We start from the raw sequence: 18,024 nt of genomic DNA, 5'->3' as shown, positions 1-18,024 counted from the left end.
AATTCTCGTTTTTCCCGTTTTCATTTTAGTTCTTCTACGAAAACGGCAGAGCGCAATTGGTTATAGACGAAGCATTCCTGAAGGATGCTGGTGTCTACACGCTAACTGCCAAGAATATCGCCGGTGAAAAGTCCTGCTCGTGTAATGTTGTGGTGAAGGGTCGTCTACCGAACGAAACGTCCGATTCTGAATTAGCCAGTGATATGGAACCAGTGAAGCCGTCCGTCCAGCTCCAGCTCAAGGACGTCTCGGTGTTCGAGGGGAAACCGGTACGTCTGGACTGTGTGATCGTCGGTCAGCCGGAACCGGAAGTAATCTGGTACCATGGCGATCGTCCCGTCAAGGAGTCCACCGATTTTCAGCTACTCTTCCAAGGTGACCACTGTTCACTCGTGATCCGTGAGGCATTTTTAGAAGATGCTGGCGAGTATCGTGTTGTCGCTATTAATAGCGCTGGTGAAGCTTCGAGCAAGTGTAATCTAATTGTGACACCGCTGAACATTGCGGAACCAGCCGTACGTCAACCGACCGAGCGTGTCCTGCCGCCATTGGGTGCGCCACCCAAGTTCGAACGCCTTCTGGCTGACATCCTTGCGGCCGATGGCGAAAAGTGTCAATTCGAATGCGCCGTCAGCGGAGATCCCCGACCGAACGTCAAGTGGTTCGTGAACAATCGCGAAATCGAAGAAAACCCGCGTGTCCATTCGGTGTACCGCGACGACGGAGTTGTGAAACTGGTGATCGAACAGGTGTTCCCCGACGATAAGGGTGTCTACACGGCCAAAGCCTCGAATCCGTCCGGGGAGGCCAAGTGTTTCTCGAATCTGATTGTCAAATCGATCAACGCGACCGAATTCGAATCCGTACCGGCATTCCTCAGCGACAGTGTCGTGTGTCCGACGTTCAAGGAATTGTTTGCCGATCGCATTGTGAAGCTCCATGAATCGACCAAATTTGAGTGCATCGTGGTGGGCAAACCCCAACCGAAGATCAAGTGGTTCTTCAACGATCAACCAGTCCATGGACATGATTTTCTGGTGTCAACCAGTGGAGATCGCCAGGTGCTTACCATCCCGGAGATATCTCCAGAGCTTGCCGGAAAGATTACCTGCTACGCGGAGAACGAAGCTGGAAACGCACAATGTGTGGCCTACGTAAAATTGGCTGATGTATACGGAGCAATGCTGCCCATGCAGCCGCTAATTACAGCTGAATCGATGCTACAGGTGGACAATTCCGGTTCATCCTTCGTCACGCTCCAGAAGCAGGTGACCACTTCTTCCTCGTCCTACTCCTCCTCGATGCTGGTCGAGAATGGAGTGTCACAATCCGAGGTTCACTCGCAATCCGCCCATATGGATCGCTCGTTCAAGCAAGTCGGTGACCAAGCTCCAGAAGTAGCCGAGACCAAACAGTTTGCGCAGTTCCACCAGGCCAACGATCAGCCACCGTCGTTCCAGCAGGAAACTTCGATGCTCAACATCGCCAACAACAACGCATCGGAAATGCACGAAACGATCATCGCCAACTCTGGTCAGATCAGTACTGGCAAGCCGGCCAGACGTAGCTCTGCACCACGCTTCGTGTCGCCGTTCAACGGCAAGATCGTAGATCAGGGAGCCGACGTCGTGTTCGAAGGTATCATCGATGGCTACCCGACGGCCGAAGTAAAAGTCACGAAGAACGACGTCGAACTGCAACCAGATGGCGAACGCATCACTGTCTCCTACTCGCTCAACAAGATCGTAGTCGAGCTGAAGAACGTTTCAACGAAAGACGCAGGACGCTACACCGCCACAGCTTCCAACGCCGCCGGTGCCTCATCCACCACTGCCGATTTGGTCGTCAAGAGTAAGACTCGCACCGAAACTGCTTTCTTCCTTCATCCGTCTGTTACTATCTTCTACCTTCTTCTTCTTCTCGTTCTTCTACTGCCACAGAATCTATCTTTCCACCAGTGTTCGGTCGCCGTGTGCAGGCGCAGAGTGTCCGCCGTGGTGATCGAGTTATTCTGGACGCTGAAATTAGCGGAACGCCCGAACCGATCGTCGCCTGGTTCAAAGACAACCGTCCAGTGCAGGAAGCTCTTCGACAAGGAAGCTACGCCCTACAGCAGGTGGGACCGACCTGTAAGTTGATCTTCGAGCAGATTGATTACCCCGATAGCGGCAAGTACATGATCGTTGCCCGCAATACGGGTGGTGAAGCGCAGAGCATTGCCGACGTTGTGGTCATGGAAGCGGAACAACCGCAACCAGCACAACAACCGCAGAAGCATGTGTCCTTCGTGGAGCCGCAGGTAACTATCCGATTCAATTGGTGGCTGACAGTGAGGGGGGAAAATTCAGTGATAAGGGTACTAATCGAACTCAGTGAAGATATCTGTGCCACCGACTGCTCTGTGATTAAATGAATCTTGTTCCCATACAGCCCTAACATTCATGTTTCCGTCTGTGTCATTTTTCTTTTTCACCTCCATCTCTGTGTTTCACTTTCATCTGTCACCAATCAACAACTATGTACACAAACACACAGCCACAACAACCGGGTGAAAGCGTACCCGATGAGTCTGGCTTCATCGCTCATCAAGAGTTCTCCGCCGAATCCAAACTAAAGGGTCCCACCACAGAGTCCACCATCGTGACCGAAACGCGCCGTACGACCGAGGCCACCATGCGAATGGAACACAAGGTCAACTTCCCCGATCTGCCACCGGTGACCTTCTCGCAGCGTACACAGACACCTACGATTCCGCTCCGATCGGAGGGATCCATGGCACAGACCAACGTACAGACGAGCGCTACCAATACAGACCGGATAGCGACACGTACTGACGCCACACAGACACCAATACCACAACCACAACAACAACAACAACAACAGGGCAAAACCGAGGCAACACAGACGCCACCCCAGGTGGAGGCACCCAAACCTCCGCCGGAAGAACTCAAACCCGAAACAACGAAGCGCAGTGCGTTCCAGTACTTTGAAAAGATCACCTCGAACGGAACAGCGGAATCGGTGGCGGTGGCCCCACCACCTCCAGTCTTCAAACCCACATCATTCAAACCACTCAAACCACCACAGGTTGCTAGCGATCAGACACACAAGCTGGTAGGTGAAGAGAAACTCATTTACAACGCATACACTCCCGGTCAAGATATTCGAAGCTATCAGCCACCGGCAGCTCAAGTCCCATCCGAACCGAATAGAACCTTAGAGTCCACCACGACCACGACCAGTAGTAGTAGTTATCAGTCGTCAACGCACCGGGTTGATTTCCTCTCACCCCAGGGCGTCACTGTTCCGACTCCACCGATCTACCACCAAGAACCGCATCAACCGATCATCGAAAAGCACCCCATCCCGAAGCCCGACCCGACCCCGATCCCTCTCCAGGTACCCACGATCATTGCCACCCCCGACGCACCACCTCCCATCTATCGACCTCATCTGGAGCGAGCACGTAGCTCGTCTCCTCGACCTTCAGCCGAAGCCATCGCAATGGAGAAACTTTGGACCACTCCAAAAACATCTGGCTTCGGTACACTACCACGCACCAGACCATCATCCGTCACCACTACTACTCCCACTGCTCGTAAACATTCACTCGTAGAGGATAGTAAACGCTCAAGACCTAAATCCGAATTTCAGCCAATGCAGAGCAGCTTCTTTAGCCAGCAGCAGCTACAGCAGCAACAACAACAACAACTACAACAACAACAACAGCAGCAGCAGCAGATGTATTCGTCTTTCACGACGACTCACCAGCTGCAGGCATCGAACTTGTCCCAGCAGCAGTACTCGCAGAGCATGCAGTACCAGCCATATAAGCCATCCGAACCGCTTCCGGCTCCTCAACCAACCATGCAAGCACCGGTCTTCACTCCACTTCCACAACCGACTCCTCAACCCTTCAAACCTGCTGCTCCTATGCAAACCTTTGCCCCTGCTCCAGCTCCTCAACCGACTCCGCAACCGTTCAAACCTGCTGCTCCCATGCAAACCTTTGCCCCTGCTCCAGCTCCAGCCCCTGAACCATTCTACGCTCCAGCTCCGCAACCCTTCAAACCCGCTGCTCCTCTGCAAACCTTCGCTCCTGCTCCAGCTCCAGCTTCCGAACCACAGTTCATTCCGGTTCATCACTCCCTAGCAGCAGCCACTGGTCCTACGCTCTATTCTGGACCGTCCTACAACCAGACCCCACAGCCGTTCAAGCCTCTCCCTCCACCTTCCATCACTCCAAGCCAGCAAAATTACACCTCAACACCTCTGGAGTTCCCACCGGTTCAGCAAACCTTCATCCCAGCTCCCGCTCCAGCCCCAGTTCCTCAGTTTACTCCAGCTCCTGCCCCAGTTCCAATGCCTCAATTTGAGCCAGCTCCTGCCCCCATCCCACAACCAACCCTGTACCAAGAACCCCTGTACCAACCCCATCCAATGCAGCTGCAGCTGCAGCCAGAACCGCAATTCTTCCCACAACAACAACAACAACAACCCATGCAACAGCACCACTCTGAATTCGTGCACCAGCAGCAGCTGCAGCAGTACCACTACCAGCAACAGCACATGGAAGAAGAGGTCTACAAGAAAAAGTCCGTCAAGGAAACCAAGCAGCTGTTCGAACAGACCATTCAACAGCAGGACTTCAAATCACCGCGCATGTTTGCACAGGTGGCAGCCCAATCGCCCACGCGCCCAATGACTCTGCCGCCGGACTTTGGCTACAGCCCGGCCGAGATAGGACTCGAGCCGGGACCGCAGCCCACGATGGGCTACGCTCCGAAACTCTCGAACGAACGCAAGAGCTCCTACTATCGTGAGAAGATCGAACAGTCGCTGTTCGAGAGCATGGATAAAGTGCCGGAACGTGTTCCGGCTGGCGGTGTCAAGATTATCCCGCCGAGCCCTCGGAAAAAGTCACAGACCCCGGGACAGTCGGATACCGCCGGGATGCCTCCTGCTTCGTTCGAGCAGCCGTCGGAAGCTAAGGGTACGCCCACCGTGGCGCCCGCCAAGAGTCCCTTCACGGCCACCGAAAGCGAATGCGAGAGTGACCTGGACGTGACCAGGAAGATGAACGGAGTCAGCTCCGGCTATCTGGCTGATACGGAAGAGGTCCAGAAGCAGACGATGCAGACGGTTTCGTTCAGCAGCAGCAGCGAGCAGAAGGTAGAGAGCTTCAGCAGCAGCAGCAAGACGGAAAGTGTCGTGCTAGGCTCGTCGGCTGAAGTGGTTCAACAAGAGGAGCATAAGGTCGAATCAATTGAAGCGACGAAGGTCGAGAAGGTTGAGGACGCTGCACCGACCGTGACCGCCGAAATCGCTGCTACCGAGGTTCAACCAGAGCAGCAGCAGCAAGAGCCGCAGCAGCAAGAGCAACAGCAGCAAGAGCAACAGCAGCAAGAGCAGCAAGTGTCGGAGCAAGTCGTCGCCGAAACCACCACTACGACCACCACCACCACCAGCAGCAGCAGCACCGAAGAGGTTACCAAGGTTCGCAAAATGCTTGACAGCCACTTGATTGATGTTTGTGTGCGTGATCGTGCGTGAATTGTCTTGTCTCCGCTTGGAAAATTGAGAGTCATTATTTTAAGTTGCTTTTTGCATGCCGAATTTTTATGATTTTCCGCCTTTTTTCGCCAAACTCAAACGAGTGTCCGTAACCCTAGCACCACCGAGTAAACGAAAAATCAGACCAAACCACGAAAGTGGAATCGATCTATGTCAAAGGTTTATTTTTGCTTCCTACCCAAGATCAGCTCGACACGGCGGCGCAGCCAACGTCACACCCGACCAAACAGGCCCAGACTGCGCGCGCAAAAATAACAGAAAGCATCGACGCGGGCGCACGCAAAAACGACGACCAAGACGACCACGACGCTTCTTTGCAATTTGTGTGTCAATGTGAAATTCCTGGCTTTGAATTGTTGCCCGTTGCAAATTTCTGCTTCTAATTGGCTTTTGTTTCTTTTTACTTTGATTTTTCTTTTTCCTGATCTCTGAATAGGAGCCCATCAAGGTTCAAGAAGAAGGACCGAGGAACTTCCTCGCAAACGATGACCTTCCGGATGATATGCAACCGGTGAAGGTACTTCCAACGGAAGAGCCTCTGCCAACGCTGAAACATGTTCCAGTTCCAGCTGCCGTCCAGCCGGTAACAGAGCCAGAGCATGTTCCGCTAGTTCAGGAACTACCACCACAGCTAGTGGTTGAACCCGCCGCGGCTTTACCAGTGGTCACTCCACAACAGAATGGATACCCATCGGCGAGCGAATACGGAAACGATTTCGATCAAAAGATCACTCCGGCTTGGCAACCAACCCAAACTGATGTAGGCTACAAATCAGTCCACCCGGTGTTCAACGCACCAAAACCACACGAAACGGGTCCAGCTGCACCACCCCCATCAGTATTCGATCCGATTGACAAGGTTCAAACAACGACCCTTCAACAACCCCAACAGTTTATCGACAGGATCGAAAAGCCCAAACCGATCAGCTATACCCAAAGTACGACCACCCAGCAGCAGCAGTCGGAGTCCTCATCCTTCCAGTCTTATCAACAGCAGAGCTTCCAGCAGCAACAAGAACAACAACACCACGTTTCCTTCCCACCGGTTGAAACAGCTCCGGCTCTGTACTACACCTCGGTAACTGCTCAACCAGTGCACAGCACGATCGCAAGCGAAACCTCCAACACTATGCACATGAAGGAAACCACAGAGACCAGCAACCGCGTGGTCAACATGTCCCAATCTCAACAGGTCGTCAATCTGGAGTCCGCCAACCAGTTCATGGCCCAGAATGCAGGTCGCTTCACTCCTGGAGAGTACCGCGAAAGTGACTACGAATCCGACGGATCTCGTATCCGTCCACTCTGGACTCCACATCCGTCGGACAGCGATGAGCCGCACTTCCGCAGCGTGCGACCACAGTTCAAACAACCACGCTCGGCTAGCGTTCCGCGATCCGGCGAACACATCCAAACCCCCATGGAGTTCGACACCGGTCCGGTGCTGATGCCGTCCAAGATCGTCACCACCGTCGAGTCTACGAACCAACAACAAAGTCAAACCGTCGAGACCGTCGAAGTGTTGCAAACCCAAACCCTCGATCGCAAGTCCTCCTTCAGCTCCAAACGACTTGCCACCTCGCACGTGTCCAACCTGCGCGATGACATGGCTGTAAAGGCCCACAAAGTGGCCCCGATCAACTACATCCAGAAGGCGACCAACCAGGCGGAAAGTATGTCCCAGTCGTTCAAGACCAAGGCGTACCACTTTACCAACGAAGTGATGACCGACATGCGCAAGGCTCCGATCAAACCGATCCTGAAAAATGCCTTCGGCTATCAGGTCCCGGTGGTGCAGGCCGCCCCTCCGGCTCCCACTGCAACAACTCCCACGCCGACGGCCGACAGCAACGCCCAGGCCTACCGCGAGGAATCACGGGTGTCCCAGTACGGTGAGTACCCATTGATCTATATTGATTTTTTTTGTTTTACATTTCGATGCAGTTTGAGGCACAGTGGTCCAGGATGCAAATTCTAAGGGGTTAAATATTATCTTTCCTCTGCAGTCGTATTGTGTAAGTCAAGCTTAATTATTCCTGCCACGCTAAATTTGCATTCTACAGTCTACTGTCGCCACAACACTGATGGCCATATAGCAAACAATTCGCCGGAATCCCATATTGCTTCCCATCGGACCATGAGCGCCTCAAACTGCATCTATTTTCGGACCAACCAACCAACCAACCAACTGTGTCTTTCAATCCCATTCATCCGGCGAAGTTTCGATTTCCTCATTTTTATTTACTCTCGTTTATATTCTCTCTATCTATCTTTCAAACGTGTATGATTTGCGTTGATTTGTTACGTTCTTTTGAGTTTGTTTTGTGAGTTTCGTTTTCTTTTCTTTTTTCAAGTCTTCATATTCTGTTGATTTTTTTGCGGGTTTTCCCCCTTTCACTCACCCTTCACGATCCCACTCATTCATTGTTCAGAAAACTGTTCCCACAACATTCGTGCGATTTTATAAATAACATCCCAATTTTTCTCGATTACAACATACATGTGTTCCCCTCGACGCCGTCGTCGTCGTCTTCATCGTCGTTCATCTCGGTGTCGGTGCAATAAAACCAAATATTTTCGGCTCCGATCTTCGAGAAACGCAAAATTAAATCCCATCACAAATCACCGACTCATAATTTGTGTCGCAAATGTCCTTCGAAATCAAAAAAAAAACACTCCCATACAAAAACCAAAGGCACCAAACACGTCGATCCGGACACCGGAATCATCTACTTCAAGTACGATTTCGGTTACGAGTTCGGTATCATTTTCCCGGGCGAAGGCCACCGGATCATTGCCGGAGCCAGCCGGAACCGGAACCAAAAGCTACTCACCAACGGTGCCGGCGGTGACAGACAGAAACACCCACTCTACCAAAGTGCTTCCCCGTTCGGCCGGTCGGGAGCCACCTCCGTTGAGGTTCCGGTCATACACGAACGCACCAAAGACTACTACCGGAACTGTAGTCCCACGCCGTTCCGACGGTCAGCTTCGGTTCCGGCGCCGGATATGCAAGCCAGTCGCTACCAGCAGCGGTACAATTATCCAGTTCCAGCCGGAACAGGAACACAGCAGGGAGGTAGTGGACGTTCTACGCCCCGTGTTGGCTACTTTAGACCCCTGTCCCGGTGCACCACCCCAGGTTAGGAGACGCACGCCTCTGTGTCTTGTCCCCAGTAATGATGTCGATGTCGATGTAGCTCTGGCCCGGCTTTTTTTCTCTAATCATGCTTTCGATGTTGTTAGTTTCTTTCCGGGATTTTGATTGATGATGACGGATGGAATCTCGTGTATTACTTTTATTTTCTGTGACTGCATTCCCTCTGGATATTTGTTGTTCGATGTCAATCTTGATCCGATATGTTGTAGATCAGTGAAATCCCCGTCGTGTTTGCTACTAACAAGCACTGAATAATGCTTTATTGTGTTCTGATTTGAAGTCACCAAAACGATTGCAACTTACTAATAATATTGAATATAGGAGCAACCGTTGGCTGTAGTGGATTAATATGACAAACGATGCAACGTAATCTACTTTGAATAATTTTATCAGAACTGTTTATCACAAATCTTATATGTTTGTATCCTCATATTGTCGCTGGTATTCCCAAGGTTACATTTTGGGCTGTCTTTTTGTTGAAAAATTGAGGTTTGATTCTCAAATGGCGTATAACTAGATTTATATTTTTGTGATCCCAAATACTAAGAAACAAATACAGAGATTTTTCAGTCGAGTCATTTGGTGTCTTAAGTGAAGTTTTTTTTTTTTTCTTAAAATTATCCTTCTTTTGGTGCCTTTAAACATTAGTGTGATCCTTTTATTTTTTGAAATCCAAAAACTAACTTTCTTATTTAAAAAATAAAGACACGCATTATTCGAAGAAGTTGTTGGTGATTTAATTTCAAAAAAATTGTTTGCATCTCTTACCGTTTTCATTTTAGAGAAAAAAAATTCTGAACTACGTAAGGGTGCACCCAAAAAAATCAGTTTTTTAGCTCTAACTTTTTTTATTTCAAATTTTCGTAAAAACTGGATATTAAAAACTTTTAGAACTCGTCAAAATACACAACTTTGCTCAAGAAAAAAAATCCGTATTTCTCGACTATCAAAAGATATTGATGATTTTCTATACAAAATAGGTCCTTTTCAAATGTCTTTGAGTGGTTGACATTTGTATGTACAGACATTTTTGAGCCATCTTTTGAAAGGACATACTTTAGTGTATATTGTATAGAAAACTGGAGGTACATTTTTTTCTTTATCTTAAGTTAAACTAATTTAAGTTCACTCACTTTTGCAATTAAATTTGGTAATAACTCCTTCTAAAAAAGAGGAAGAAACGATATTTTAAAAGAAAAACTTATGTCTTGGTAAGCATGAGCATGAGCATGATTGACCGCCCACGGTTGCTACTCTGTTATTGCCAGACCAGCTGTAATTACACAGAGAACCAAAAGACGATGCTTGGGACTAGCAATCATCCTCAATGTGTAAAAACTGTTGATCTCAAACTAGGCAATACCAGCGCCGGCCGCGCCCGAACACAGGTCAAGAAAGGAAGGGGTAGGAATGTGTTGACGTGACACTCGCTTTTATGGAAGCCGAGAACACCTCTGCACTTCCACGAGGAATCACTAGGATATTGGGTAACAGGGTTGGGTTTGCAGCAGGGCTCGTTTTGGTAAACGATAAGCTGAATTGGGATTGAACCCACTGTCTTCTGCTCAGTAAGTAAAAACGTTTGCCACTAGGCAGACGAGCTCCTTTTTAATCATCGAGTTGCTGTTATTACCATGTAGTCATGTTAACAAATAAAACGATTGACGAATCTTGAATGTGGATGGGCTTGAGATTAGACTCATGATGTTCTGCTCAGTAAGCATAAACGGTTGCTCTAAGGCCACCGAGCCCCTCATATTACATTGTTACTCAAGTGTGTATAACTATTCAAACCCGGCACCGACGACAACGAAAAGTTTTACAAAATACACGATAACAAGCGATCTTACCATGCATTTTTAATATGAAAGGACCTGGGACCGCGTTTTTCTGCTCAGTTAGCAATCCACTGCAACCGATGACCTTTGAAATCCTAAAACTAAAAGCTACGTAGGCCTTCATTAAGATCCACTTTCACGCGACGTTCAATGTTTCGATTTTCTCTTTACGCATGGTTCAGGCAATCATAACAAGCTATGACCGACGTGACGATTGTTTAAGACCTGGTTAAACAAGCTATTCAAATGAAATTACGTTCTCGAATTTCGCTTGGCATGTAATGAACAACACAAATACGCGATAATTCATATTTTCAGCGGTTGATGGTTAATTTTAAATATACTAACGGTACTGCCTACGACTACGACGGCGTCTACGACAACGACAGCATAGAATTTGTAACTTACCATTTGTCTAGGATAAACACCTTTGCCCGGCACCTCCACTATAGTCGCTGTATTCACCATCTGGCGGACAGAATCTCGATCAATCAAAAAGCGGAACCAATTCAATATGTTGACCAACAATTGAAAAGGCACTTTAAACTTTAATAAACAAAATGTTAATTATTCTTTCCTCGTCAATTGAACGCAAATTGCCCACATCATCGGATAGGGGAAACTATCCCCAATCCGAAGATGGTGTTAGTTTGCGTAGGCGAGCCATGAGTCACGAGAAAAGGCTTTCAGAAATTTTGTTCGCAATAGCTGATGTGCTCTTTTCTGTTCCTTTTTGCCTTTTTGGTTTGTTTTTTTTTTTCCGTCGATCTTGTTTTCCGTGCTGAGCACCAATGCTACCGACGTGCCAGGAAGGCAGCTCCCACACCTGGACCCTACCTATCGACCCATCAACTCATGCACCGGGGACCAACGGCTTTACTTCCCATCCGAAGGAAGGCGTGATCAGAGATGTTATGCCTCAGAACATACCGGCGGCGCCGACTGGGATTGAACCCAGGCCTGCTGGGGTGAGAGGTGCTCTTTTCTGTTGTTGGTCGTGATTTGCTCGATTGGTTCCGCTATTCGACAGCTAAATTGGTTCCCGAGATTCTATCCGCCAGACCATGAATATAGCGACTATAACCTCCACTGGTTCTTCATGTCCGCTATCTGTCACTGTTTGCAAAATATCTAATAGCAATTACCTTTGTTACCGTTGTCATCACACAACGCAGATAGCGTCAAATCTTCTCAAGAAAAACTTATTTCTAGGTAGACTAAAAAAGTCTTTCTAATACTTTTTTTATGTAAAATTGTAAATTAACAGGAAACGGTCAAGAAAAGGTTATGAAATGACTACCCAAACAAAAAAAAGTTAGCTTCTTGTAATATCGAAAGTTGTCAAGTAGATTTGAAAGGAGACCATCATTTGAGTACGTCGTGTTCATTATTCGTTCAATTTATTTAATTAAAATTAAAAATTAATTCTAATCTAATCCGCCAGTAGATATTTTGCATTATCTGGTAATTCTAAAGCAGATTGATTTTGTGAAGTCCTTTTTTTAAGGTAAATTAGGGGGTCAGATGTCAAAAGCTACCTCAAAAATAAATCTTCAATTTTAACAAGCCTATTGAACTTTCGCGCGTAAAATTCTCGAAATTTCCTAATCGACTTATTACGCGTTTCCTGCGCTTCTTCGCTGCACAAGCCAATTGGTAGTATGGTGTACTTAATCAATGTCGCTCCATGAATCGATAATTTATGGACCGTTGGCAACAGCCGATACCATCCATATTCAATAACATATAACCTATGCGTTTCTTCTGCGTAAGAATGGTATGCTTCGTAGTTGATTTGCTTACGGCTGTTCACGATCATCAAAATCACATGCATGCGCTCCATTATATCCCTGTCTAACACTGTGATTTCGCAGACCACATTGAATTGTTGGAAAAAATTTCTGGCGGTATTCCCGTCGGTAGAGTTTCCACCTCCAGGCAACGGTTCACCTATCCGAAGCCCCTGTCGATTTCTTATTTCTGTAGCAATATACTTTTCCCTGTCTTTTACTGCGGCGTTAGTTTAAGGGAACCGCCAAACAGGAGTTTCCATACACAACCATTGAGCGGATGTACGCATGCAAAGGAGAAAATGCATGTTTAAACCGTTCAGGATCATTATCTGTTTCATCTTAAATAATTCAAATTTTTCCCAGAACCACCGCAGATGTAACATGCTTGGGACACTGTTCCGGTAACGTCGTTTATAACTTTCGTGTCTGCCATAGTAAAAAGCATTTTATTCGTGACGCTTACAAGTTTTTCACCAACAGCACACATTGATGGTTGAAATGTCTCAATCTTGAATGTTACCATAATTATAATCAGATTTTTCCAAATAAAAATAAGAAATAAAAAATTACCTTCTGCTTCAAAACAGACACTTCGTGCTTTTGAAATAATAATTGTATCGGCCTGCACAAAGAAACCGATGAAGGGTACTCATTATCCCACAGAATAACTTGGCCAGAATCAACATTGTTTTCAACATATAAACGCACAGGAACAAAAAAAGCATAAAAATATGACTGTCCAAATAACTCGTCAGATCTCCATCGTCATTCTCTTAAAAAAAAAAAGGTTGCTGGTATCTATTTAGAATAAACATGTATCACATAAACAATGAAAATATGTATGAAAGTCTTTAAATTACCTCGAATGGTTTGAGCTTCCATCACAGCCCCATTTCGAAATAAGCACCACGTTTCCTTCAAAATCTTCATCCTTTAATTTACCTTTTGAAAAATCTATGAGCCTTTGAGTGGTATGATCGAGGAGTTGTTGCCATCCCACTTCTGAACCTGAGGGCTTGATGGTGATTCCTTAATGATAAATTAAATTAAATGCTTTTTTCTCTTTGGAAAAATATTTCAAATTACCTTCCGATTAGCATAGCTTCTTGTCATCTACAATTTTATTGTATGGAGGATAAGACCTGCCTTAAGACTTGTCGTTCTTATGTCGACGTATTGCGCTTTTGAAAATCCATTTTTGCATAAAAACGCCAGTGCTTCGTCTGCGCACAAGGGCTTAACGGTTGGCGAATGTTTTGCTGATGTTGGTGATGATTGAAGATTATCCAAAAGGTGCTCTATTAATTTCCCAGTTTTCCTTTGACCCGATGCGTTCAGCAAACTTGCCAAAGTAAAATTGATTTCGGCATCTCCATATTCTTTCAGAATACCCTTTTTTGTTTCGATGTTTCGATGTTTCCTGATGACCCGTTTCTTGACATAAGGTTTTTTAGACAACCATGGTGCATTTGTCTGCATAAATCTGCTTCTCATTCTGTTGCTCTTGTGCCATAGTTTCTTAAAACTTTTTTTCAATTTATATATAATATAACACGTATACTGCCGTGAAAACAATATACCTACTCCAAAACGAATAACTGCAAATCCTTACGAAGCTTTTGAATGTCAATTTCTTCATTTAAGAACCTTGCTTCCACAAATTCAATTAGGTTATTCAATGTCCCTCTTAATATTAGGATATCCGCTAAGGCTTTGTATGCAATTTCAAGTTGCAATTGTGCAGACATTGTCACAAATCGAACTAATAACAATAACCTCGTGTTTTATAACCAGCCTGCTATGATGAACACGTGCTGAAAACACTGACATAAGCAGACAACTGTTTAACTTTTATGTCAACCCGAACATTGCATTAGGTCCAAATGTAACATAGAAAAATTCTCTTTGTCGATTTTCTCTTTGCATCCCCACAGCGATGTTAAGTCATTTTTAGCTGTTTACAACACGCAGTGCGATAAAAGTAGTTATTATCTACCATCTCATACGGAAAACAGGACAAGCCAAATTATTAACGAAAGGGAAAGTCGAAGAAGAGAATCTGTCAATTTTACATTGGACCTAATGCAATGTTCGGGTTGATTTACGTTGCGTTGGAAACGCACGTCAAAAAAAGCATGTACCGTTTATAATCTAAACACTTTTCAGTTAGACCTTGCTCCAACGTCATTCAGCTTATAGAATGAAAAAAAAAACAAATAGGTATTAGGAAACAGATCGCAGAACGTAACGAAAGATGAACATATGAACAAACATATCATCAGAACGCTCTTTCGGAGCACTGAAAGTGTTATATTATAAATAACGTGAATTCAGATGAGAGAAGAAGGAGAAGAAGAACAAGAGGGGGAATAAGGAAAAAAAAGTACACTAAGCAAAGAATTAGAATTACTAACACATTAGAATTTGCTTTTGTTTGGTTCACTGAAAACTATTTTTTTTTATTGTTTTCGGTTAATTTACAATTTTATATAAAAAAGTTATAGAAAGACTTTTGTAGTTTAGCAAGGCACAAGTTTTCTTTTAAAATATCCTTTCTTCCTCTATTTTAAAAGGAGTTATTACCAAATTTAATTCCAAAAGTGAGTGAACTTAAATAAGTTTAACTTAAGATAAAGAAAAAAAGTATCTTCAGTTTTCCCATATAATATACACTAAAGTATATCCTTTTCAACAAATGGATAATAAATATATGTACATTTGCCCCAATTTGAGTGGTTGACATTTGAAAAGGGCCTATTTTGTATAGAAAATCATCAATATCTTTTGATAGTACAGATTTTCTTTCTTGAGCAAAGTTGTGTATTTTGACAAGTTCTAACAAGAAGACAGTTTTTACGAAAAACTTGAAATAAAAAAGTTAGAGCTGAAAAACTGATTTTTTGGGTGCACCCTAACGCAGTTCAGAAAAAAATTCTCAAAAATAAAAACGGTAAGAGATACAAAAAAAAACATTTTTCCAACAAAGTTGCTTGTAATTAATTCACCAACAACTTCTTTCAATAATGTGTGCCTTTGTTTTTCTAAATCAGAAAGTTAGTTTTAATTTTAAAAGGCACCAATGGAAGGATTATTTTAAGAAAAAAAAAAACTTGACTAAAGACACCAAATGCCTAAATCCTCAAAAAAAAGTACTATGGACTTTTGTCTTGCTAAATTCCAATCCTGGACCACTGTGCATTAGAGGTGGGCAAAACAGCTCATCTGGCTGAGTGGATAAAACCCATCCAGCTCACTAACGGGAGTCGATTCTTATGAACAGCTCTTCAGCTTACATTGAAATTATAGAAATTATGACACAAATTAAAAATCGGAAAATTAATTAGTGGTTTTGAGTGCTTAAAACTGCATAAAATCGTAAATGTAGTCTAAACAAATAAATCCGTACCTTACAACATGGCTTTACTTTTCAATAGATGCGTGCAAAATGTGCCAACAACATAGCAGTAAAACAAAAAAATGTATGCGAGAGAGCTACACCTATGTCACACGCGATGATATGATTGACATCGTGGCACACGATGTTACGCCTTTTCTCATGCTATGCAATCCAGTCTACATTCAAATTTTATTTCTGATGTTAATTCTCCAGCAAAACTTCCCTCACTATTTTCGGCATCAGCTCCAGATCATCAGCTCAGATCCGGATCCGGAGCTGAATCGTGAAGAATCGAGAGAGAGAAAAAAAAGATCCGAAGAGCTGGACGGGTCCGAGAACTGGATGGGTCCGAGAGTTCCTAGTTCATCCTAAACAGCTCCCAGTGAATCAGTCGAATCGATGATTCAGATCCGGAGCTGAGCGGATAAGCTGGAGAGCTGCATTTCGCTTTTCGGTTATTTACTTTTGTGCGGATCTTTCGCTCCCCCAGAGAATGATGGGAGGAGAGATAGAAGCTCATATGCTGGAGGAATAACATCAGCAATAAGAGCCGGGTACATAAATAAATTGGATAATATCAGTAGAAAATTAAAATCGTATAGCACATGTAAATATTTCTCTCTTTCCCAAACAGCTGCTTGGAAGTTTGCTTTTACCGTTGGTGATGTCGATCAGTAGGCACATGTTGCATTATGCGCGCGTCTTGGTTTACGCGGTGACTGTTCAATGCGTAAGTGGTGTAATGAGTCCTTTTTTTAAAGTTCCGCTATGAATGATGGCTTGAATGGTTTAGACTGGTGAAAGTGAGCTGATGAGCCGCGGTTCCTAAAAAATGAACCGCGGGTCATCAGCTCACTTTAGAGAATCGGGTCTATAGAACAGCTCGGGAGCGGATCGCCCATCTCTACTGTGTATTGGTAGAAGCAAAAATATGAGTAATGTTTCATTCAAATCGGAAACACTCATGTCCAACCGGTTTGCGTTTTGGGCTGGAGATGCTCAATTTGCATCGGCCCGACTCATATTAAACGAATGTATGTAATTTTAGTGATATTAAATCTATTTGGTGGTCATTCGAAAATGTTGGCGTTTTGTAAATGAGTTTTTTTTTATTATCCTTTGATAATGAGCACTTCCAGGCCAAATAGTGAAAAAATAGACAAATTTTGTTTTCTACCTCTCAGAATTCAATGAAACATCGTATAAATTGTTCGTTAGAGGCATTTAACCAAGTTTATGCAAGAATTCTACCATTTTCACTATCGCCTAATATTTCCAAAAGACGTATTCGATGTTTTCCTGTAAATTGAAGCACAAAAACGGCTCATCGAAATGACGTCTGGACGTCTGAGACAAAGCTGTAGGCAACTGGTTTGCCTTTTCTGAAAAAAAATATCCGCTGAAAAAAATAACATATTCTCGTAAAAAAAAACTAAAAACAGTGGTGTTGAGTACTTGGCACTGATGAAGTCTGCAAGTAGTAGACGAAATACGCGTATCTGTCAAAAGATAAGCAATTATAACGGAATTTAAAGGAAATAAACCAACCCACTCAAAGCTCTTCATAAAGGGATTCCGTTAAGAGGTTCGACAAATTTAAAGGATTAAAAAAAAAACTGTTAAAAACATCAATAACAAAAAATAGTACCTATGGGTAATCCCGCGCCAAGTGTCCTAGACCTCTGCTGATTTTGACCAAATTTGGAGGAGATGTTTATTTTGGTCTAACTTTTATAAATCCAAATTTTGAGCCGATCGAAGCACTACTTTATTTTATCAATAACTTCGGAACAAATAAACCTTCAATTAACATTGTTGAATGTTTTAATGGGAAAATAAGACAAATAATCTAAATATGAATTTACTATGTTTGTACAGTGCTGCCAAACATTTTATATTTGCGTTTAAAAACATAATACGGATTTTTTTTTCAGGTTAAGTATATTTAGATTTCCATTTCGACAGCACCATCGTGTTCCCCATCCTTTTTACATAAGAATCACTTATCAGCAAAAAGTAATTTGCGTATTTCCTGAGATGCAGCATTTTGAAGCAAAGATTTTTTTTTCGATTTTCTCTTCCAAGTAAAAAAAATCAGTTGCTCTCCTTCTATTTAAAATGATTTTTTTTTTATTTATTTATAATTTTTTTTTTTTTTTTGCTTTTCCGCATTATAATACTAGTTTTTTCGGCCAACTAAATTTATCGTGCGCCAAAGTTACTTCTAAGCTCATGAAAGATGAAAAGTTTACGAGAATTTGA

General features: G+C 44.3%; 1 protein-coding gene across 5 annotated transcripts in view; it reads left to right on the top strand.

Moving 5' to 3' along the window:
- LOC135708322 (titin) overlaps positions 1–18,024 on the top strand; it is a 280,525-nt gene that overhangs the window by 189,013 nt on the left and 73,488 nt on the right. For 2 of the 5 annotated variants that reach the window (XM_065230329.1, XM_065230330.1), the window contains exons 10-15: positions 30–1,851; positions 1,941–2,299; positions 2,536–3,399; positions 3,655–5,496; positions 6,011–7,466; positions 8,270–8,716. In XM_065230329.1, coding sequence (XP_065086401.1) covers positions 30–1,851; positions 1,941–2,299; positions 2,536–3,399; positions 3,655–5,496; positions 6,011–7,466; positions 8,270–8,716 — 6,790 coding nt within the window. The remainder of the gene's footprint in view (positions 1–29; positions 1,852–1,940; positions 2,300–2,535; positions 3,400–3,654; positions 5,497–6,010; positions 7,467–8,269; positions 8,717–18,024) is intronic. The other 3 variants (XM_065230332.1, XM_065230331.1, XM_065230333.1) reach the window with 2 other exon arrangements.

Source organism: Ochlerotatus camptorhynchus, unplaced genomic scaffold (assembly GCF_037179485.1).
Source record: "Ochlerotatus camptorhynchus isolate MF236.1 unplaced genomic scaffold, CSIRO-AGI_Acam_v1.1 ptg000330l, whole genome shotgun sequence".
NCBI lineage: Eukaryota > Metazoa > Arthropoda > Insecta > Diptera > Culicidae > Ochlerotatus > Ochlerotatus camptorhynchus.
Note: the sequence above shows the minus strand (reverse complement) of the source record. Positions and strands in the feature narration are given on the sequence as shown.